The sequence below is a fragment of the Dendronephthya gigantea genome, unplaced genomic scaffold, assembly GCF_004324835.1.
Source record: "Dendronephthya gigantea isolate DGI-Jeju-01 unplaced genomic scaffold, DenGig_1.0 000166F, whole genome shotgun sequence".
NCBI classification, from domain to species: Eukaryota; Metazoa; Cnidaria; class Anthozoa; order Malacalcyonacea; family Nephtheidae; genus Dendronephthya; species Dendronephthya gigantea.
In genome coordinates, this window is record NW_021163176.1 from 176834 (window position 1) to 201582 (window position 24749).

At 36.2% G+C, this 24749-nt stretch overlaps 1 protein-coding gene across 1 annotated transcript in view; it reads left to right on the forward strand.

Annotated features, from left to right (window-relative positions):
* The window catches only part of LOC114537853, a 55910-nt gene that overhangs the window by 20092 nt on the left and 11069 nt on the right, over positions 1-24749 (forward strand). The window contains 2 exon segments of the mRNA XM_028558962.1: positions 3382-3661; positions 3952-4398. Coding sequence (XP_028414763.1) covers positions 3382-3661; positions 3952-4398 — 727 coding nt within the window.

Below are 24749 nucleotides of genomic sequence, written 5' to 3' on the forward strand. Positions count from 1 at the left end.
CACAAACGTTTCGTCTTAGCCAATCAGGAAGTTGCTGATTACCAGTCTACACTCGTTCGCATTTCGCGCATGCGCACAAGTACCATGACCATTGAACGTCCATGACATTTGGGCAACTTTGGATTCCGCTATGTTCTCCCGGGTCCCGGGTGTAATTCCTAATCTCCGGGCGGAATTAGTACCCTCGCACGGTGCTCTGCACCGGCTCGGGGATAATATTAAGAGATAATATTAATATATTATATTATTATAATATTAAGAGTTCTCTGAACTCTTTCTATATTGCCATTTGCGTCTTGGTAGGTCCACCACTCCAGATATCAAGGACAGATCGAATTGTGTTGTATTAAACAGTATACGTAACCATGCATGGAGGTTTAAGCTATTATTACCGGATACTACCAAGTACAATTTCATTTAATATAAGTTTTGTTAGCAGAGTGGCTAATATTTAAAGGAGATAAGCCCTATAATAACCGCAGTTACTTCATAATTTAGACAGTATAATGTTTACCAAAGAAATTAACACAATCAAGTCACATGACATGTATTATCCATACAAACCCTTATGGGATTTTATTGATGACTTTTTATTGGTGATTACAATGAAAACATATAAAATCTGATGTTTTAAAAGAACTATATAAAATGGCACCCCCTAAAGTAAAGAGAACGGGTAAAAAGAAAGGGCACTGTTACGTATAATTATAGCGATTTTTGTGAACCGGCTTATAGATTTTTTTCGACTCATGCTTCAAACATTTAAATAAGAATTATTCTCTGGATTGCGGTTTATTTTGGGGTAATATTACGATATTTTAAAGGAATACTAGTCAAAAACGGTCATTGAACCATGGTTTCCCAATTTAAACTATATACAAATCAAATTTCCTGCTAAGGGACGTTTTCCACTAAGCCGAAAAGTTCTGCCTTTCAAAAAATGCCTTTCATGCAAAATTCCGCCTAGTGGAAACAGCCTTACCAAGTGGAAAAGATAAGGCCATTTAAGGGAAGTTTTCCCGATTTACGCATGCGCTGGACAATCCACACATTAATTCGTATATACTCACACGTATAAACTATTTCGCGTCTACCAAATTAACACGCCGACTTCATGTGATGTATCGTAATCACCTCTTTTTATTTGGTGAATAATTGGAATTATCAGTAAGTCCTATCAATTTGAAAGTCTTCTATGACAATAATCTTTTAAAACACCAACGTTTTGGAGGAACTATTAGGCCCTAGCTGCGAGAAATTCGCCCGGCAGATTCAAAGTGAAATTTTCGTCAATCCATGCAGGTAATACCAACTTATCTTAAATAATCGATGCTGAAGGCAAATTTAAAAACTTTGCCGTCAGAGTGATCAGTGATGGTATAGATCTAATCATAGATTGTTGTTTTCGCCACTGTTAGATAGTAAACTGGCAATAAGCGACGTGTTGATGTGTTTGACAGTCAGTATGTTAGCTTCCGGCCTAGCTGGTGTAGACGTTTAAGGCTAATTTCCACTCCGGAAAACGAGCAGCGGATCGGATCGGAACGAAAGATAATCCGCGCGTGCGCCGTCTGTTGAAATTTTTGGCTTATATTGATCCGAAAGCATCCGAGACCGGATAAAAAAAAAGTTCAAATAGTTTTAACTTTTTTTGATCCGATCCGAAATCACTTCATGGATCGGACCAGCTCGGTAAAAATCCGATCCGATCCGCTGCTCGTTTTCTTGAGTGGAAATTAGCCTTTATGCATGATCTAAAAGTATGTGCCGATTGCCGAAGGTGTAAAGAAACGTTGGCAATAAATGTTAGCTCGACAATTTATGGTAATTGTACCACCAAAGTACCGTTTAAGCGCGCTTGGCCTGAAGCGATGTCGTTTATACAGCTGAATTTTTAAACTCACGCGAGTTGATACATGGAAATACGGTGCATTTTTTAACGAATCAACTTAGTGTCTGTTAGAAATATATAGGAATATAGCGTAGTAAACGTCAGTTTATATAACGCAATGGATAATGTTCTACTGCTATATATCGTGAGATATGAAAATGTCTATTATTTTGGTAAGTTAAAGAAACACTGCTTCAAAATTGGAATTAATTCTATGTTAACTGTAATAACCGGTTGAATGGCTTCAAATAAAAACATTTTGACACAGCATTTTTTTCGTAACAACCATTTTTTTATGAGCTGCACTTTTTCACATTTTTGAGCATATACATGTCTTTAACTGTTCAAAGCGGTGCAGAATATTCTTAGGGAAAACTAAAATGATTACCGGATGACGGATAATAATGTCCTTAAAATACCAATTTTCGCCGAACGATTCTTAATGTTTTCATTTAGATATAAATTAATAATTATCTAGCTATTTAGTTAGGTTTCGAGCTGACTGTTGACTTTCCAGCATTCTGATTGGTCAAGATTTACTGTCTCTGAAATTATAGTCACTGGTCGGTGAAGAAATTATATTTTTTTATGAAATTATGTTGATTTATGTTGATTATTTGTAAACACCTCGAAATTTATACTAAATTAGTCACCCCAGGCTCGGTGATTACAAGCATACATATTCAAGCCAATATAGGGTTGTAATCACCTCGGCGACTAATTCTTCAATAAAATCTCGGCTGTTGTGATGGGATAGTTGTTATGCATGCAAGCATGTCGATTGAAACTGATCCGCGGAAATTTATCACGAAAATTAATTTTGCCTTTCCCTAATATTGAAACTTTTACTATTTAAAGGATATATTGGTGGAAAATTATTGTCGAAAAATGTTACGGAAAACAGCCACAAAATGACAAGTAAATTGAAAACTGATTCACATAAAAGGTAATTCGTATTTGAAGTAGGCTATATAATTTATTAAGTTATTGGACTTACGTAAGAAATCTATCAAACTAAATATATGAACAAACACTACCCCCCCCCCCCCCTTCATTGCTCTAATTTCGGACCTGCATGTTGCTAATAAGTGAACAATTATTCGCCAAAAGCGGGGTGAATATCTACTGAAAACACGATCATAATATTATTTTTGTCACCCAGGTCAAATTTAACCACATTAACAGAGGACCATAAACGATGGTGCGTCTTTGGAATTGCTCTCAACCATGTCGTCGTCCCTGCAATACGTCCTGTTCTTGAGCAGGAAATTCTCAAGGAGTACAACGACCTTAAATTGAACCACAATATTCATGTTCAGACCAGACACAGCTTTCCTTCACCGAAATATCCAGCTAGTAATGCCATGAAATACGAGAACATCAACGGGAATAATACCAAGTTAAAAGCTCCGCACTATAAAAAGTTTGATTACTCCAATTTTGACTACCAAGTTACTTCCTATATTGACTTTGCCAAGCTCTTTCTCCAGAATTACATGGCTAAGCTCAGCGCGTTCGACGAAACTTGTGATGCATCCGCTGTTCTTATTCTACTTGGAAAAGTTCCAGTGTTTTCTATTTCTCTTAAAAATGCGGCAATTGCTGTTAGAGAAAGTAGAAACGCTTGGGGTCATTGCGATGTTACTAAGTGGGATGAATCCAACTTCAAGAAGGGTTTTGACGACATGGAAAAGCTGCTAAGAGAATTTGGTTTTTCTCCTGCAGATGAATTGAAAGTTTTAGCGGATCTTAATGACTGGAAAGACAAAGGTATGTGTTTTTTATGTAACAAGACGCCTGCTCAGGCGTTCATTCGTGCTACAGTTATCTCGCTTTCGCTTGTAACGCCTAATTTTTGGTGTTATGGCATGTTCGTGAATTCGTAAAGTCACGACGCAAAAGGAAAAAACGAGCCCATTTTCCAAACCTACGGTAGTCCGAGTAATTATATTCTTGTTACATATTCTATTCCGCGTATTATTGCATGAAAAAATAAGCAAATTATTTTGGTTTGAATTTTCCCCCCAATTTTACTGAGAATGTTGTTTTTCTTATTTTAGGTGTTGCATTGTGTATGAATGCCTCAATTGATTCGGAGCTAGTTAAAGTAATGCAAGAACATGTTACTAAATTGTCAAGTGACGTGAACAAGATGGCGTTTGAGAGTCAAGAAGAACTGTGCAACTTGAAAGAAATTTTAGAAAATACTCACGAAAATTTACAAAATTGCGAGAAACGAGTGAAAAATATGGAGCTTACCCAGGATACTATGAAACAAGAACTAAGCTATACTGCTGCCAATGTAAGCCAATTGAAAACCGAACAAGAAGTTCTTCAACAAGAACTGAGTTCTACAATTGACAAAGTAGATCAACTGACAATTGATCAAGAAGTTCTTCAAGAAGAACAGAGTTTTATTTCTGCCAGAGTTGAAATGCATCAGGTCAGACATGAAGCCATTCAACAACGTGTCACAAAACTCGAGGGCCGACAAAATATTTCTTACGGTATTGTTTAACTACTAAATAACAATTGGTTATAATATCTTAGTAAAACTTACGTCAAATAAAAGTGAAGAGGTGTAAATCGGACATTTTGTTCTCCTGTTTGTGCGATCAGAATTTGCCGTCAAAATACAAGTTTTTTTCCTATTTGCGAATTTTTTGCACACACTATGCAGCAGTCTGTTCTGTATGTAGCCGGCCAATTCTTTCGTGCAAATTCACGATAAAAATAAATGTTCACCACATTAGTAATGCAATAGTTTTAACAAAATATTGAAGACTTCCATATCCATATGGCATGTTGTTTAAGAACTAATGACCTGGTTAATCCATAAATCAAATCATTTAAAGAGATTTTAAATTCCTATAGCAAGTTCCTTTAATATGTACTTTGATATTTCTAGTTCTCTCCGATTGTACTTCTGACATTGAATATTTTGCTGGACGTTACGATCCAGACACAAGACATTGGTTCCTGGAAGATTTCAACGAGTGGTTCAGTGATTCTGGTAACTCCAGAGCCTATGTACTGCTGGGTGATGCCGGAGTTGGTAAAAGTGTCATGGCTGCTGTCATTGCTCAGAAGGCAAAGGAGGATGGAAACATGGCAGCGGCGTACTTTTGTCGTCACTACGATGGCACACGTCGTGATCCCAGGTATCTGCTTGGTACTATCGCTTATCAACTGTGTAATTGTAATAGTCAATATGATAGAGTTGTGGGAGGGGAATCCAGGGTACAAAATATGTTGACTAATACTAAGCTAGGAGTTCACGAGCTGTTTACTAAATTGCTAGAAGAGCCATTAAGTAAATGCGGTCGTGTTGCGAAAAAACTTGTTGTGATTGATGCACTAGATGAGGCAGAATATTGGTCCAGAGAAGATTTTCTTGATCTCATAATGAACCGTTTTCCCATGCTTCCTGAATGGCTTGTTTTCTTCATTACTAGTCGTCCGGAAGACTCCGTGCAGTTTAGACTGAAAACGTACAACCCATGTATTAGGATTTGTGCAGGAAATAGCGAAAGCGCAGGCTTTTATCAGCAGCATAATCAGGATATTCGGCGCTTTTTTGACAAAAATGTGAAGTTCACGGGCCTGTCGTACTCTGCTGAAGAGCTAACGAAAAAATGCAATGGAATGTTTTTGTACGCTTTTTACCTTGTGGATATTCTTAAAAATACCACACAATTGGGTTTCAATCTTTTTCCTGGAAATATCAACGATTTCTTTTACAAGAATTTTAAACGTGTTTACGACAAAGTAGGTGGAGACATTTATAGGAAATTGTTTGGTTGTGCTTTGGTAGCGCCTTCTCCACTTCCCGTTTCATTCATTTCATTTCTTTTAGAAAGAGAGAACTCCGCTCTTGATAAGCAGGAAGTTATTGACGCTGTCTCACATTTTGTTGCATTGCGAACTTCAGATAAAACCTTTTCATTTCTCCACAGTTTGATCCCGGCCTGGTTAATTGATGAGCAAAAGGCCTCTCGAATGCTGTTTATTGACCGACGTAAGGCAAACAAATTATTCAAAAATATTGCTGTCGAATTTTTAAGTGATTTTATACAGGAAAGATGGGACAATTTGTCGCGTTACGAGCCGGATTTAGTAAATTATATTTCGTGTTTTGGCCTTCGCTTCTTAATCAGAGAAGATTCTAGGAGTTCTGAGATCGTATTCAATGCTTTGACAAACTATCGGTTTCTTGAACAGCGAATACGAAGCAACAGAATCGGAATTTACTCTCTTATTGAAGACTTAGAGATGTCTTTGGGCAGGCTAACGTTTGGTCAAAGGAAAAAAAAGAATCTTGAGGATATCTGCTTCGTTCTTAAACGAGACAAATATATTGTTTTCGATTCTCCTGAACTTCTTTATTCCTCTTTTCGTAATTACCCTGAACTAACCCGTGCAGATTTTAAAACTGGGCCAGGCAGCTGTTGGATGGAATCAGGGTTTGAAATTTTTTTCAATGCAAAAGCTTTTCAAAATAGCATGGAGTGTTTTGCTTTTTCCCATGATGAGACACTGCTTGCTGGAGGAAAAGGGCGATGTCTTTATTTGTATAATGTACGTTCTTTTGATTCGAGTTTAGGACCTTTTGAAGTGATGAGTGAATCTATATCGCATTTGACATTTTTTCCTGATGATAAATTTGTGTTTTTTGGAAGACTTGATCGATGGTTTTCAGTGCAGGAGAAACGTGTCGTGGAAATGTCACAATTTTCAGGTAACTCTAAACATTATCGCTGGGGTTCGTTTATTCATGACGGTAAATACATTGCGCTAACGAACTTGGATATTAACGGGAAAGGATGCTGGTGTTATTGTTACATATTCTTAAGGTGGGCCGAACACGAGCGTGACTTAGTAGGTGCCATCTCACAAATACAGAACAATTACTTCGGTGTGAGGAAACATGAGATTGTACGTGAACACAAACGGCTATGCACAGGCTTATGTGCTGAATTTGAAAAGCTTGAAACTTCTGTTCGTAATCGAATTGTAGTTCTTTATGCTGACTTATTTCAGTATCAAATCTGGAATGTGCAAACTGGGAGACCTGTGGTAGAAGAGATGTTTTCGTTGCAGTTAGAACCATTCTTTTATGTTTGGCATTTCCATTCCAGGGTAAAATTCTTTGAAGACACGATTGGGGAAATTTCATTGTTTGATTTCGCTGAATATATGTACTGCTTCTATGTAATATTTTGCACAGACGAACCGCTGGTGCCGCTGCATCCAGCAGTATCAGGAGAACTGAAAGACGAACAGAGCGTAGAAGAGCGCACTCGAAATGAAAAGGTTTCGCGTCTCATCCAAAAAACATCCGGAGAATGCTTTTGGCAGATTTTAAGGTTAACTGATCCATTCCAAATTCTTTCAAAAAATGGGAGATGGCTTGCAAAACACATGCACAAAGATAATAACATTGAAATCTTCGAAAAAGTGAGAGGAAGTGAAATTTCAAGATGGAAAAGCGAACATTTGGTTCCAGATTCCTATGATTGTGCTTTTACAAATGATAGTAATTTGTTTGTTTATTCCAGAGGGAATAAACTGTACGCTGTTTCTTTGGAAACTTGCACAGAATTTTGCAGTGTTTCGGGGGCAGATCCTGTGCATTGTGCATCTGACGATGGTGAGGGGATTGGGTATATTTTTCTTACAGATAATGAAAGAAGAATCGTTATGTTGACTGATTTACCTGCAAATTTTCGCTATTGTTGGGATTTTGTCACAATGAGTGGTAAGTCAGTTGATGTTTCGTTCACTTCTGCTGATACAATGATGTCGCTTCACTCAGACGGAACGTGCAAATTGTGGAAAGTAAGGCAGGATATGTTGGTCTCGGAGAAAATATGGGCTCAACAAAGAATCAAAAAGAATTCACAAACAATCTCTGTAAAGAGAGGTGTTTTCTCCCCCAATGGAAAGTTAATTGCCTTACACGAAAGTTGCGAATTATTGTTATTTAGCACTGGTAAGCTTCTTTACCCCGTTTTTTCAGATAAGTGTGAATACACTGTTCCTTGTCTTGTATTTCCACCTGATAGCTCTTTGCTTGCTTTCTGTGTCCAATATGGCAGTCATAATCAGTCTTTCTACGTGTTCGACGTCAACACTAAAGCTATGACTGGCCCCATTCTCCCTCCCTTTCCATTCGGTTTAATACGCTTTGACTGCTGTTGCTTCTGTTCCGACAACACCAAACTGTGTTTTTGCAGTATTTCTGGTATCCTTGTTTTAGAGTATGCAACACCAGAGAGACACTCAAATCTTACTTTCCCAAATTACGCAGCGTTGGACAAATGTGGTCACTGTACTGTCTCTTCTGATAACAAAATGCTAGCTTGTTGCATTGCTAATGATATATTAATATTTCCACTCAACGGGCAAGACACATTTTGTAAAGTACCACATAATCATTCAGGAAAAATAGAATATTGTAAATTTTTGAGAGGAAATCGTTACCTGATATCATACGGTATCGATGGTGTTGTGTTGCTGTTCGACATTCTTGAATGGAAATCAATTGCATATCGAAGGCAGGAGTCTATAGTTAGAATAGCAATGTCTCCTGATGAGAATAAACTTGCTTGCCTTTATTCTTCTGGTGATGTATATATCATAAGACTTTATGGGTTGAAAACAGGATTGCCTCAAAATTTCCAGTTGCCCTTAATTCCCCGACATCTGCAGAGAAATTCTGAAGTACAAGGTCGGCAGGTAGTTAGACCACCGGATCAAACACATAGTGAAAACAAAAATTTAATGGATGTGGATGAACTAATGTGGTTTATTTATCAAAGTGAAAGCAGTGACGATGAATCAGACGAGACAGATTTACTTTCTGATGAAAGGGCAAATTTTTCTAATTTGGAGTAGTGAATAATCATTGCGTTATTCAGTAATGTACTAAGGTTCAAAATCCAATTTCATCTTCTCACTGAATCTTATATCAAAGCTATTGACGTTATCTTTTCTCTGATTTTTTATTAGTGTGGCTTTTTAACCCCCTTTAACTGGAAAGTAGGAAATCTTTAAATTGAATCATTGAATATTTTCTGAACAATGAACATTCCATATTTTCAGAGCGATCATCAGCCGGTAATTCTCCAGTAGCAAGGGTATATAGGGTATAAAACGTGAATTTAAAATTTCCCGTCGAGTTGATCCGTGCGTTTTCAGCCAAAAGCGTTTTTGAATTGATCTCGGTTTACTTTATCACATCTTGTAATGTCCCCGTTCTTCAGGACGATCAATAAACCAAAGAATTAACTAACACAGAATGTCAAGTAGCTAAAGTTAGAAAGAAAAACGAGTATCATCCGCAACTTCACCTTGAATAAAGAGTTAGAACTAGTATATTTTTTATGAATTATGGGGTCCATCATTTCTGGACATTCTCTCTCGTATTCTGTGCGTGAAATGCTTCGAGGCTAAAATATTTTTGTCTCATTTTTTGAGTCGAAGTTTTGTAGTTCGGAACGTTTGATTATCAATTAAGATTGTTCATTATGCAACTATAGCTTGCCTGGTTAATCTTAATGGTTCTTAAGTCTGGCACGAAAGAGAGGTCTTAATTTTAGCGTATGGTTTTGATATGTCGTAATACATCAGCGATATGCATTTTCGGCGGCAATTGATGACCAAAAGATTTTGAACACATTGAACACAAACAATGGATCGTAAAACAACTTTGATTAATTGCAACATTTGATTACCTTGGCACGAGGTTGACAATAACGCTATTCAAAGTCGTTACCTGGAAACAGTGGCGGATCTAGGGGAGTGCAGAATAAATTACTAGAGCTTAAAATCGGAATTGCATTGGCAGATTTTAATGTAAAAATATTCTTTTCAAATCTATAACCAATAGCGTTGTTATCAAGGTGTTTCGAATTTAAAATTAAACTGTGTAATTTATTTTGCACAACCCCTAGATCTGCCACTACCTGGAAATTCTCTTTGGCTTCCAACACTGGGATAATTACTTAGCGACGTTCTTCTCTTCTTCCTTCTTCTTTCTAAATTCTTTGCTTTCGTCACTCTGTGGTCGTTTCATGTTGAATCTGTGGTTTATTTCAATGAGTAATCCTTTTAGTGTATCTCTGTAACAAAGTGATTTGAACATACAAAATAATTAATCGTACTGTTAATATTACTAACTTTATGAAGCACGATAATTTAAGGTTCTCTGTGAATAAAAGGAAGAAGTAATCCAAATTCAGTGGCGGATCTAGAGGAAGTAAGCATAAATTACTACAGCTTAAAATCGTAATTGCATTGGTAGATCTTTATTTTAAGATATTCTTTTGAAATCCATAACCAATTATGTTATTATTAAGGTGTTTTGAATTTAAAATTTAGCTGTGTAATCTATTCTGACTATGCTTAGATCCGCCACTGTTCAAATTATCATCATTTTTCTATTCATTACATTGATATTGCTGTTGAAAAATACATTTTCCGACAAGTTTCTTAATTATTAAAACAGGTTTAGGTTGAATAAGTTGGATTACCTGATAATACACCTTCAAAAGTCAATTATTAAATTACCCTGGGTTATAGTCGTTTAGTGTCACTGGAATATTGCGGGGAGCCGTTGAAGAGAGGAGGGCACGTGAAGTTTGCTTGTTTCTATAATAACCAATTTAATTTCAACTCATTTAAAGATTAGCTATATTTCTATGATTCATTAAAAAAAATACAAATTAAAAGAAATATGGTAAAACAAGAAATTGACAATTAGCCGGACGTGTCGTTTCACAAAAAGGGTCGCCCCCCTCCTCTCCTCTTCTCCGGTGTCTTTGCACATAGACTATCGAAGGGAATGGACTGGAAACGCCAGTGCAAAGCGCTAATGTTAGTGTTGCCTATCCGTGATATGGGTTATCACGAATCAATTGCCGCGTTGCTCAGGAAACGGGCCAAATAAAAACATGAAATTTACATAATTTAAAATTTGTTTATAGCGCGTTTTTTAAAAGATACAGATTTTGTAGAAAAAAATTAGACTTCGTATGTAAAGTTGAGTACTATATAAAGGTTATTATGTTAAAAAAAATGGACTTTTATAGTAGATAGTAGCAAAAACTGCAGCCGCTAGCAAGCGATACCTTTTAAAATGGCGCACGTAAGGTCAGTGTTGTAAATTGCAAAACTTTGAAACCCTGTAACTCAATAACCATCATGTTTTACGATTGTGTAAGGAAATATTACTATTCTTAAACGTCTTGTAAACGAAACGCAAAAAAAAGTTGTAGCTATTTACGTTCCTGTTTGACAATAAATCCGATCAAATAATTTTTGGTTGTTTTTGCAAAAATCGCCGATCGACATTGTTATTGTCGATATCCAGGTGAAAAGTAATTCAATATATTAAAATTTGTTTCATAAAATTCATTTTTATTTATTTATACCGCTTCTTTGATTACTTAACTACAAAACCATCATAAAATAAGTACGTTTGTGGTTCTAAACTTCGTAAAAATAGCCAGCAAAGTGTTGTGATACGGAATTTAGTAATTACGCACGCGACAAAAAACACAATATTATTATCGAAACAAGGGTCACATTTGGAACCCTGTATCTTAAACGCGAGTGTGTTTTCTTCAACAGGATTATGCTAAAACAATTCTTCAGTCATCAAGCTACGAAACTATAGTTAATTCATTGCTGTGCGATTTTCCATTCAGAAAAAAATGTAATATGATTGTGACCATACGTCTGTCTACGAACAGCAATTATAAATGAACTAATTAAAATTATATTTTACAGAATATTAAACATTTTTTAAAAGTTACTGTAATGACATAATCAAGTATACACATACAACCTTAAATTAAGCCAGTACTTTGCAATTACTTTTGAAGATGCTATACAAGAAAGGATATTCTATAAAAAAGGTTTTTCAGAAAAACCAGGAAAACACTGCCACAGGCACAGTGCTGGATGTACATGTGAACAAAGAAAACAATGAGCTGGTAAAAAAAATAACTCTAAAATTATGCGTTAAAGATTGTGTGTTGTTCTAAAAATTTCCTTGTTTATTTGTGTTCTTTTATCCTGCTTTAGGACAAATACATGTACAATCAATTACATGCACCTTTTGCACTGACATGTGGCTGCACAAGCACTAGCAATGTCAACACTGAAGACAATAACAGGTGTCAACCCCTAGCAGAACCAATAAACAAAAACCCCTCAACAAGTCTAAAGGGCTTAGCATATACTGTAAAACTTGTAGGCCTTTCATTTGGATGGACTTTAGTAGAAAGTGACGATTCACAGTTAAAAGTAGTTTATATGAAGGAAAGGAAACAAAGTCCAATGAAAGACCCAATGATACTAAAATCATTAACAATTTATGCAGACCATACCTGGATTCTTAGAGTGCATGACAAACCTGTCCAACAGTAAAAACCTGTCCAACTTTGATTGGCATGCAACTGATATGACATCATATTGCATAATGAGTTTCTTTTTAAAGAAAACGTTTTCCTGCCAAATATGTGATAATCATAATACCACCGACACTGAAAGTTATATACTGTAAGAGCTATCACTTCATCTTCAAATTTGGGCTAATGACAATTTTATCAAGCTATAAGTCTAAAACACAGTCTTCTTAGAAATCATATAATGCAGTGTGACGCCATTTGAGTTACATTTGTACATCAAAGAAGGTCCGATATCTTGACATATATATTGTGATTTTAAATTAACTTTGCAATTCAATCATAAAAAAATTCGCTGTATAATTATGCAATTTAATCATGTTATCATTAAAAAAATTTAATATATTAATTGTTGTAAAATAATTTAAATATTTACAATATTACATCAAATATACATATTACATTCATGTCTACAAAAGCTTTAGGTTGAAACATAGAAAGTTTATTCATGAACTCGTTCTCAGGGCTACAAGAGTGATACCCCTAGTGATGTACCTATATCCATATCAGTGCATAGACAATCAAATAGTCCAATAATTATGTCACTGATTGTAGATACAAAATTCTAGTTGACAGAGTATAATTTGTAAAGTATTTTACCAGAAGCAGAGGTTTCTTTGTCACTGTCTAGCTTCTTAACACCATCCTGTACTTTTGTTGAAACTGCCTTGTCTGCAAGAAATGATATGCTAATGTTATCGGGTTGTTTCCAGTGTATTACTATAATAATTAATATATGTTCTCTGAAAATACTGCAAGATACTGTAGTGCCTGTGATGTGGTCATACTGTATATATTTAATCATAGACAAGCAAATAGAATTCTATTTGATTGCCTGTGATTTAATTCAGTAATAAATATGGCAAATAATATAATATGGCAAAGTTAATAAAATTAAAATAAATACGTTGTAATATAAATTGTAAGAGTGAGTAACTTTAAAACGTACACAGTTTTAATGTGAAAATACTAAAACATATTAGATAATATCAAATCATCAATTTTGTATCTCAATACTTGCAAACAAATAAAAATATAAATACCGCTGATAAACAGTTTTTCTTCAATTCCTGAACACTCATCGCTACTATAGTTCCCTTCGCTGTCTTCGCTTTCACTATTGGGTTCAAATTCAGCGGTAAAAATGGTATCCTAGTTGATTTCTTCTTCAGATCCTAAATTTCCCGCACTTGAAGCTTCATTTTGACGCTTCGAAGCCATTTTGAATTTGATTTGTGCTCAAATGAGACCGCGAATTTTACAGGCCGCATCACGGATATGCAACGCGAGAAACACTGGCGTTTCCAGTCCATTCCCTTCGATAGTCTATGCTTTGCATGAATAATGTTTTCAAGAGCTGCTTTCCACTGTCGCGTTGTTTGAACGTACGTGCACGCACGTAATAGTGTAAAATCGTTAAAATGATACTTTTAAATGATTCAATAGATGCATAGGGTTGAATTCTATTGAAGATTTGGTATGTTTTTGCTGGCATTATTTTTTAACAACTTAGAAGGTTTTAAAAGTATACGTACGTCTACGTGCCTGCAAAAAAATGCGAAAAACTTAGTTTTCCGCATATTTTAGTATGTCCATTTGTTGACCCATTTGTGAAATATAACAATTTGGAAGCATTTAAACTGTGGAAAGCAGCCCTAAGATATAATATATACGGGCATAACCAAACGAAAGCAGTTGAATATATTTGAACATAGACTTTTCAGTGCTATTTGTGATCTTTCACAACTTATACCGAGTCACTTCATGTAAATACTTTGCTAGGCTCTGAGAAATTTATATCTCAGTTATATATAGAACTCGCATTATATCTCAGTTAAATATAGAACTCGCATTAGAAATTGTAAATGATTAGAAATTTTCATCTTTTTTAATAATAAATAAACTTGTAATATCATAATCCCCGGATACATTGCGTGTTTCTCTACCATATACATTGGTATTGATGTAACCTGGAAAGTGATGGAAATAAGATCTTTAAATAATTATCGTTCTTTCCCTTGTTACAGCCGGCAACCCTCGTTTCACTACAAGCTCAGGGAAATTGATTGTTTAAAAAAGCTAACACAAATACGGCTTTAGTAGAAGAAAAGGCCGGTTCTGGCTCAGTTTGCACATTTACAATTTCTTTCAATTTCTCTCAATCTCTTTCAACAATATTTACATTTCTATTTTTATAACCCACAAAAACAAAAAAAATTCTCTACCAATTCCTCTCAATACTTCTCAACACTTCTTTACCACGCACAAAAAAATTCTCTCTCAATCCTCCTCAACAAAAAAATAAATAAATGATTTTTTCAAGCTGAAAAACCCTTTTATAACAAATTGGCTTCGAGGGGTTTGCTACGCCGGAAAACGTTTTCTTCGGCAAGGTGCGCACGTGGGGGGTTGCCTACGACAAGAAGAGAAAACGCTACGTGATCCCGATCGAGAATCGGGAATTGCGACGCTATCCAGGAACTGTTTCGCAAGCACGAAGTCAAGGCTTACGGAGAGTCGTCTACGCTGTACCTCAAGGTAGAGCTCCTGAACGATCGTCAGCGCGAGGTCCTGGACAAGGAGCCGCAGGTCTTCTGCGTCGATGTGTCAGCGGTCCGCGTGGAACGTTCGACGAGAAAAGGTACCTGACGTTCCAGGTTAACGGTCTCGGCTGGGTGGAATCGCCGCTCGTTACGAAGAAGCAGCCGCCGCGGTACATAGGATAAAGGTAGGATAAAGGCATCTCCCTGTCTGGAAAAACTTTTTTTCTTTTCGAGATAAAAAAATAGACGGGGTAGACGGGGTTTGTTCAACTCTACTATGATCTACTTCATGTAGACGGCCGCGAAATTCTTGGAGAATATCACTGGTCATGGTCGGTCGTAGTTTGGCTTTCTCGCCAGTTTCTCGAGTTTATCCGCCGTTGTGACTAGCCGGACGTCCATGCGGTTGTAGTTGTTCTCCATGGTTTTTCCGAAGACGCTGTTGTTCATTATCTTGAAGAAATCTTTCTCGAAGTTCGTCGTGCCTTTCGTCCTTAAGGTAGCGTTGAGCTAGATGTACTCTTTCAGCCACGGCTGTTCTAAGAAGCTGAGGACCTTTGGCACCTTCGCGATCCTCAAACCCATCCTCTCGTATAGCTCCAGGCTCTTGTAGCGCACGACGTAGTTCTTCTTGTCGTGGATATTAGGGAGGAGGTGAGACTCCTGGGAGCGAGCGGGTACTCGTTGTGATCGTCGTGCAACTCTTCCCGATACTCCAGGTCGACCACGAGGATGCAGTCTCTATTGGATTTAGCGCATCTCTCTCTCCACTAAATTACAACGTTCTACGATAAAAATTTAAGCTATGCTAAATACGTCTAAAACTAGAAATACATGCATGCAGCAACCCCTCGCTATTTCAAACCAAGTACACAATTTCCTGAGTTAACCTGACCTAAACTTATATTATGAAATGACACAAAACTCAAATCAGTCCTATTATATTTTACTGAGTATATTATAGCTAATGTTTCCATCATTCAATACAAAAACAATCATAAAGCTAGTGTAAACATTGCCCGTTCAATTTTGCTGCATTATACCATGCCAGCAATTAAGGAACGGTTTAAAATCGAAGTTTCAAACGATTAAAACAGTACAAAATCTTCACAGACAAAGAAAAAACTTCAAATGTTATTTTATTCTGTAATTGCAGTCGACGCCGGCGGCTAAAAGTTTTATACTTTATAAATATAGTGTGTATTTTTGATACAAAAATTCAAATTACACTTTCAAAAACACTTTTTGAAGTCAAAGCAAAGGTGTAATAGCCTTTCACAGGTTTATGCGTTTGCATAAAAAGCTGAAAATTTTACAAATAAACGCCATACAAAGCTGAAAAGTATACAAATACGGCTTTCTTATCGCGAAACAAATACGAAATAAACAAAGTAAACACGTACCCTTTGACTTTGAAAACATTTATAAGTTTGCAGATTATGAATTATTCCTCTTACACGGCTTTGTCTTAACCGTATTCACGTTCATCTTTGCTAACTGTCATGCTTCATATATCTTGTTTCTTCTCGTTTTACTTTCTTTGCACAAAGTTTATGAAACGCTTTTACAAATTACAAAAATGTTTACGAAATGACAGTTAATTTAAATTGCTGACGTTCTCATTGAAATACAAACTTTCTGTCTTAGCCAATCAGAACGTTCGTTGATTACCAGACGTTACTCGCGCATGCGCATAACTTACAAAACCACCCAACGTCGACCGTCCATGACAAAGAATTTGGACAACTTTGGATTCGGCTATGTTCTACCGGGTTCCGGGTGTAACTCCTAATCTCCGAGCGGAATTAGTACCCTCGCAGGCGCTCCGCGCCCGCTCGGGGATTACGTATTTAAAAATTAGTTATACAAGTGTATAACATGGACTAATGGACTACGTTGACACAACATTATCTACCTTCCAATTATATTATCTACCTTTATTCAATCTCGTTTCCTTTTCCCTAACGTTTTTTACTTGTTTTGACAACAATTCATGAAGCCGGTGATTCGGGTCGATCGAATCTTCAATCATCAGTATACTGTATACATGCTTTGTTTCTGCGTTCTTCCAGGGATTCCAGTTTACTCACGTTTAATTTGCTACTGTAATCCCTTTGTCCAGTATGTCCATATATAATATTAACAGCCCTTCTCTGTGAACTCTTTCTATATTGCCATTTGCGTCTTGGTAAGTCCACCACTCCAGATATGGATACCGTATTCAAGGACAGATCGGTACCTTTTTAAAATTTTTAAAAAATGTAATCGCTTTTTGCCTTTTTTACGATATACTCTGTATTGATCGTCCATTTAAAATCGTTATCGATCCATAATCCAAGCAATTTATAAGAGATCACTCAAGATACTTGACAATCGGCAATATTAATCGGTGGTATATCTGTTTTACTCATTGTCGAATTGCTTTATAAAAATATTCATAACCGTGCAACGATATACTTCAATTGACACTCGTGGTAATACTTATAGCCTATACTCAAATTCATACACAGAAATCGTAAAAAGTTCTCGTACCTTTCTTCCTTTCGATATGTTGAACTAAGTTGTGTTCAGTATGAACATTCCTGGAAATTGATATTACTGCCAAAATCCAAATAACGATAGACATTGATTTCCGCATAGTAGTTCGTTATAGGCGACTTAAAAGCATGTGGCGACGATATTCAATGAAATAGAAACACGAATTCTTCGAGCATTGAATGGTTAAGATATTATCCAAACTATCTGTTCGAAATATGTTGTGTTAAACACTAAGTAGTATAACCATGGGGGTCTAAGCTATTATTACCGGATATTGCAAAGGAATTTTAAGGGAAGCGTATTTTGTGGAATTCAACGTATGCGCTGGACACTGCTTGCACTACTTCGCGTCTCCCGAAGTAACACGCAATCAACGCTTTTCATTTGGTGCATAACTGGGTTAAAAGTGCGTCCTTTCATAATTTCATTTCCAAAGTGTTCAATGACAATAAAATTTTAAAACACCGACGTTTTAGAGGAATTTATTGAGCCTAATAACTGCGAGAGCCGAGAAGTTTGCCCGACAGATTCAAGGTGATATTTTTACCAGTGCAGGTAATACCAACTTATATATCTTTGTTAGTCGATGCTCAAGGCAAGTTTCAAAACTCTACCGTCAGGGTGATGGTATAGATCAAATCATAAAAGTGGTTTTCACCGCTGTTATATAGTAGACTGACAATAAAGGATGTGTTAACGTGTTTGACGGTTTATATATTAAAAGCTGGTATATACAATAGTCCCCGCTTAACTTCTCGAACTTTGGTTTCGAATCATAGATCAGCAAACTTTAAAATGTGAGAAGATAGCATTTTGACAACTGGAACTATCGAAATAAGTCAAATAATCGGTGTATAAATGTATAGTTGATTTTAAATTTTAAAAGATTATCTGTAGTGGCACGATCGTTGTTGATCAAGCTTTTTTAGTTCTTTTTGTACCATCTCTACATATTAACTTCAGTTAACTTTAATGTCCAGTTAACTTTTATGGTGTCGCTGCTTTAATCAGTATTTCATTATTATATAAAGCAGGATTTTTTAGCAAATAGACGCAATAACTTCAGCGATCCAATGAAGTAAATATAAACGTAACTTGACACCAAGCCTGGTTAACTCGAAACCCCGGTAACTCGAAACCCCGGTAACTCGAACAATTTTTCTTGTCGACGTCTCCTAAAACAACGTCGTTTAAAGCTGAATTTTTAACATCATCCAAGTTGATGCAATACGAAAATATGGCAAATTTTTCAAATTTAATTTAATAAATTTAATCAATTTAGCTGTCTGTTATATAGAATTATATAGCGTAGTATACACAAGTTTATATAACGGATTGGATAATCTTCTACTGCGATATATCGTGAGATATAGCTATACCCGTAAATGTCTATTTGGTAGTTTCATTTCAGCAGCTAACCATTATATTGCAAGTACATATATAATGGCTAGTTGCTGAAATGACATTACTGGGGAACCTGTTAAAGGTAATAAAAAAATATGAAAAAAATGTCATAATACTACTGAATTTCTTCCCGTCTTAAATCAAGCTCTGCAACTGCAATATGTAAGACAGAGGTTGCTTTAATTTCAATTTTTTTTCTCGTGCCTTACATAATTCTATAATAACAAGGCAGCCATTTCTCGTTATGAGAAACTCGGTACTTTTATGACAAATCTTTCATATCAATTTTGTCTTACCCCGAAAAAAAGTTTTCATACCTTTCTTCCTTTCGATATGTTGCGCTAAGTTGTGTTCAGTATGAACATTCCTGGAAATTGATATTACTGCCAAAATCCAAATAACGATAGACATTGATTTCCGCATAGTACGTTATGGGCGACTTAAAAGCATGTGGCGACGATATTCAATGAAATAGAAACACGAAGTCTTCCAGCGTTGTATGGTTAAGATTGTATCCGAACCGTCTGTTCGAAATATGTTGTGTTAAACACTAAACAGTAACCATGGGGGTCTAAGCAATTATATTACCGGATATTACCAAGAATGGCTAATATTTAAAAGAGATAAGCCCTATAATTATTACAATCATAACTTAATAATTTGCATAGTCATAGACAGCATAATGTTTAATAAAGAAAAACAATCAAGTCATATGACATGTAGTATAGTTACAAGCACTTATGGGATTTTTATTGATGATTCTTATTAGTGATTACAATGAAAACATATAAAATCTGATCTACAGATGTTTTAAAGACAGTTAAAAAAGGAGCACTGTTAAATATAATTATAGCGATTTTTATAAACCGGCTAATAGCTTTTTTTTCGACTCATGTTTCAAACTTTAATGAAGAATTATTCTCTGGGTTGCGGTATATTTTGGGGTAATATTACGATATTTCAAAGGAATACTAGTAAAAAACGATCATTGAACTATGGTTTCCGAATTTAAAGTATACTAAATCAAATTTCCTGCTAAGGGACGTTTTCCACTAGGCAGAAAAGTTTTGCCTCTCCAAAAAATCCTTTCATGCAAAATTCCGCTTAGTGGAAACAGCCTTCCAAGTGGATTAATGCATGCGCTGGACAATCCATATATTAATTCGTATATATACACACTCGTATAAACTATTTCGCGTCTACCGAATTAACACGCCGACTTCATGTCATGTATCTTAATCATCTCTTTTTATTTGGTGAAAAATTGGAATTATCAGTGACTCCTATCCATTCGAAAGTCTTCTATGACAATAATCTTTTAAAACACCAACGTTTTGGAGGAACTATTAGGCCCTAGCTGCAAGAAATTTGCCCGGCAGATTCAAAGTGAAATTCTAATCAATCCAGGTAATGCCAACTTATTTTAATTAATCGATGCTGAAGGCAAGTTTAAAAACTTTGCCGTCAGAGTGATGCCTGATGTTAAGATCAAATCATAGATTGTGTTTTTCACCACTGTTAGATAGTAAACTGGCAAAAAACGACGTGTTGATGTGTTTGACGGTAAGTATGTTAGCTTCCGGCCTAGCTGGTGTAGACGTTTATGCCGAATCTAAAGTATACGTGCCGATTGCCGAAGGTGTAATAGAAATGTTGGCAATAAATGTTAGCTCGACGGTTTATGGTAATTGTACCACCAAAGTAACGTTTAAGATCGCTTGGCCTGCATGGTGCGATGCCGTTTACAGCTGAATTTTTAAACTCACGGAAGTTGGTACACGGAAATACCGCGCATTTTTCAACGAATCAACTTAGTGTCTGTTGGAAATATATAGCGCAGTATACATCAGTTTATATAGCGCAATGGATAATGTTCTACTGCTATATATCGTGAGATATCGCTATATACCCGAAAATGTCTATTATTTTGGTAAGTTAAACAAACACTGCTTCAGAATTAGAATTTTATCTTTGTATACTTTAGAATTCTACTTTCGATAATTATGTAATAACCGGTTGAATGGCTTCAAATGAAAAACATTTTGACACAGCAATTTTTTCGCGTTTATGCCGAATCTAAAGTATACGTGCCGATTGCCAAAGGTGTAATAGAAATGTTGGCAATAAATGTTAGCTCGACAATTTAAGGTAATTGTACCACCAAAGTAACGTTTAAGATCGCTTGGCCTGGTGCGATACCGTTTACAGCTGAGTTTTTAAACTCACGGAAGTTGGTACACGGAAATACCGCACATTTTTCAACGAATCAACTTAGTGTCTGTTGGAAATACATAGCGCAGTATACATCAGTTTATATAGCGCAATGGATAATGTTCTACTGCTATATATCGTGAGATATCGCTATATACCTTAAAATGTCTATTCTTTTTGTAAGTTAAACAAACACTGTCTCAGAATTAGAATTTTATCTTTGTTTACTTTAGAATTCTACTTTCGATATGTAATAACCGGTTGAATGGCTTCAAATGAAAAACATTTTGACACAGCATTTTTTTCGCGTTTATGCCGAATCTAAAGTACGTGCCGATTGCCGAAGGTGTAATAGAAATGTTGGCAATAAATGTTAGCTCGACAATTTAAGGTAATTGTACGACCAAAGTAACGTTTAAGCTCGCTTGGCCTGGTGCGATACCGTTTACAGCTGAATTTTTAAACTCACGGAAATTGGTACACGGAAATACCGCACATTTTTCAACGAATCAACTTAGTGTCTGTTGGAAATATATAGCGCAGTATACATCAGTTTATATAGCGCAATGGATAATGTTCTACTGCTATATATCTTGAGATATCGCTATATACCTTAAAATGTCTATTATTTTGGTAAGTTAAACAAACACTGCTTCAGAATTAGAATTTTATCTTTGTTTACTTTAGAATTCTACTTTCGATATGTAATAACCGGTTGAATGCCTTCAAATGAAAAACATTTTGACACAGCATTTTTTTCGTAACAGCAATTTGTTTATGAGCTGCACTTTTTCACATTTTTGAGCATATACATGTCTTTAACTGTTTGAAGCGATGCAGAATATTCTTAGGAAAAAATAAAATAACTACAGAAATACGGATAATGATCTTCTTGAAATAGCAATTTTCGCCGAACGACGACATACGACCCACATGAATTGAATAAAATGTTGTTTACATCCAACAGCGACAAGTAGGAGATTTCTGCCTACGCTTAATAGTTTGGAACACTAAGAAATCATGCATACATACACCCGGATTATGCGACAACCTGCAAAATTAATAGGAATAGTTTACAGTAAGTTTATACCAAGAGGAAGGTAAATACTCCAATCACATTTACCAAGTGAGAAAACATCAGAACAATATTCGACGGTGTCAGGTCTATACTGGAGAGCTTTATATTGATTGAGTATACGGCTCCCGCTAAGTTCACTGGGTGATATAAAAAGCAATATATCATGCAGCCAGTTCTCGACTGATTTTTTTAGGTCGTGAACTTGCCTTGTTAGGGGACTCAAATTTGTTCGGCTCCGTGGTTCTCTTTAAGACCGCTTCTAAAGTTGCCCGGTACGTGAATACGCGAGCCTACCGTATAAAAGTGAGCATGAACAACACTTTCAGGTCATTGTTTAGCATTTCGTCGCGGCCTGAATATCGCTCCTTCACCTCCCTCCCTCCCTCCCTCCACTAACCCATTTGGCGCTTCCACTCTCTAATTAATTACACTTGGGCGTTTTTTAGCTCCCCACCTTTTCTGTGCTATGTATGATGATAAAAAATGTAACAATTTTCTTGTAATTTGCTACATTTGTTTTCATTAATAAACACATTATTGTGCTTTGGCACAATGCCATTTATTTATCCAAACGAGAGTACTGTTATGATTCTTTAAATATAATGCGGTCCTCCCACAGAAAACGTTGCTCATCTGGCCGATATTTTCCGCCAGAGTATTGTTCATTCATTTATTTATGTTGCGATATGGGCTGCAGTGCGGAAGCGATAAACGTGGCCTATTATAGAAAGAGTTTACAGATGTAAACGTCAGTGTCAGGTCTATACTAGAAAGCTCTATAGTTTGACTAAAAATACGGTAATACGGCTCCCATCTCCTGAAATTCAAGTGATTACAAACAAGAAGGATTTCGCAATCAAAGATGGCTGCCTTGTTATAATAAAATTATACAGGGTGTCCCAAAAAATGTCCCCTCTATTGAAATCAAGCCTTTGTTGGAATCTGATTGCCTTATTATTATGATAAACCCAATTGAAAGCAAAACGCTTTATTTGAATGCCTCAACCTAATAACTATGCTATTTGCACACTTCTGCGTTTATCATGCATTTTAAATTCCAACAAAAGCTTCATTTAAACAGGGGGGTGTCATAGTTGTCATATGATATTAGCATAAGTAAATTTGTATATACATACACATGCACGCAGATACATGAATTATATTTATATTGCAAGCTGTTTCGCCAGCCAGCCTCTGATAGGAGGGAGCCCACCATGACTAAATTAATTAAATTGAAGCAAACAGATTTCTTGTCTCGACTTCACATTATTGTCCCAGTGTTTTTTCCAGCACAAGACCCGCTTATATAATTATTGATAAATGACAGATATGTTCTTTTTCTAGTTCATCTGAGAGGAAAATGGGATGGAAAATAAATATCGCAAGCTTGGTATTGTTTTTATTTGACCTCGGCACAGATATTTTCGTTGCTGTAACGCATCGCCAGAATGGTGACGAGGGCTGGTTTTTATTATCCGTACTTTTCATTGTGGCGCCTTTCATAATTAGCTTTGTCGTGATTTATTGTAGAATAGCCGTATGCGGATCCGGCGATGATCATGATTCCGAAGGATTAATGATTTTAGCGCGCTATTTTGAGGCAATGTACGAATCCGGTCCACAGTGGTGCCTTCAGTTTTACATAATGTTAGATAAATGGGAATTTCCATGGTACACCATAATCTCCATCGTGGTTTCCCTTCTTAGCTTAACATGGACAGCTACTGCTTATGAAGTACAATCGAATGAGGAGGAACTTTTTCGAGTGGCAATTTTCTTTCAAGTACTGTTTGGTTTTATTGCTCGACTCGTGGTGATTGTTCTTTTTGCTTACATGTTTAAGAGGCTTATATTTGCTGCTTTTGTAATTCATGTCGCAGTCTTTTTGATTGGCCTACTTTTCATGGAGAGTTGCTGCTTTTCCTCGGGAAACTTCACTAATATTTGCAATTTTTCGGATTGTTGTATTTTCTTTGGAATTATCCTCTGCTCCGCGTATATTTTAATCCCGTTTTTGCTCCATCCGTCCAAGGCAGTTCTCGCACTGGTCAAAGACAATGAAGACAGGCTGAATGCATACTATGGTTGGACATACTTTTTGATTGTTGCAGTAAATATTTGTATGCTGGTTATGGTCGTGGCTATCGATCCACCACGCGAAGACATCCGAATGGATGTAGTGATGCCACTTGCGATGGGATCCGTCATAGGAGGAACGATATTAAATTTATGTTTCCTGTTTTGCTTCGCGTGCGCACGTTAAATGCCATAATTTACAGTGAGCAGTAAAGGTTAATAATTGCTTAATATTTATGTTCTTATATAATACTTTAGTAATTTAGCCTGGTTTCAATTTTGTCGTTACGGTCGAAAATCATTCTCACTGGAAAGAAATAGCCCGGATGCAATTTCTTCTTTATTTAAGGAAAAGAAATCATTTTCCGTATTTCTATACAGTTACAGAAATAATCAGTGGACTACAGTTCAATCGCGACCAAACCGAAGTTAGACCTAGGCTAACCGCGTTATTTGTTAGTTTATTTCTGCACAGTACTGTATTTTTTATTAAACTCTCCAAAGGCTCGCGCGGGCGAAGCGAACATAATGGAAAT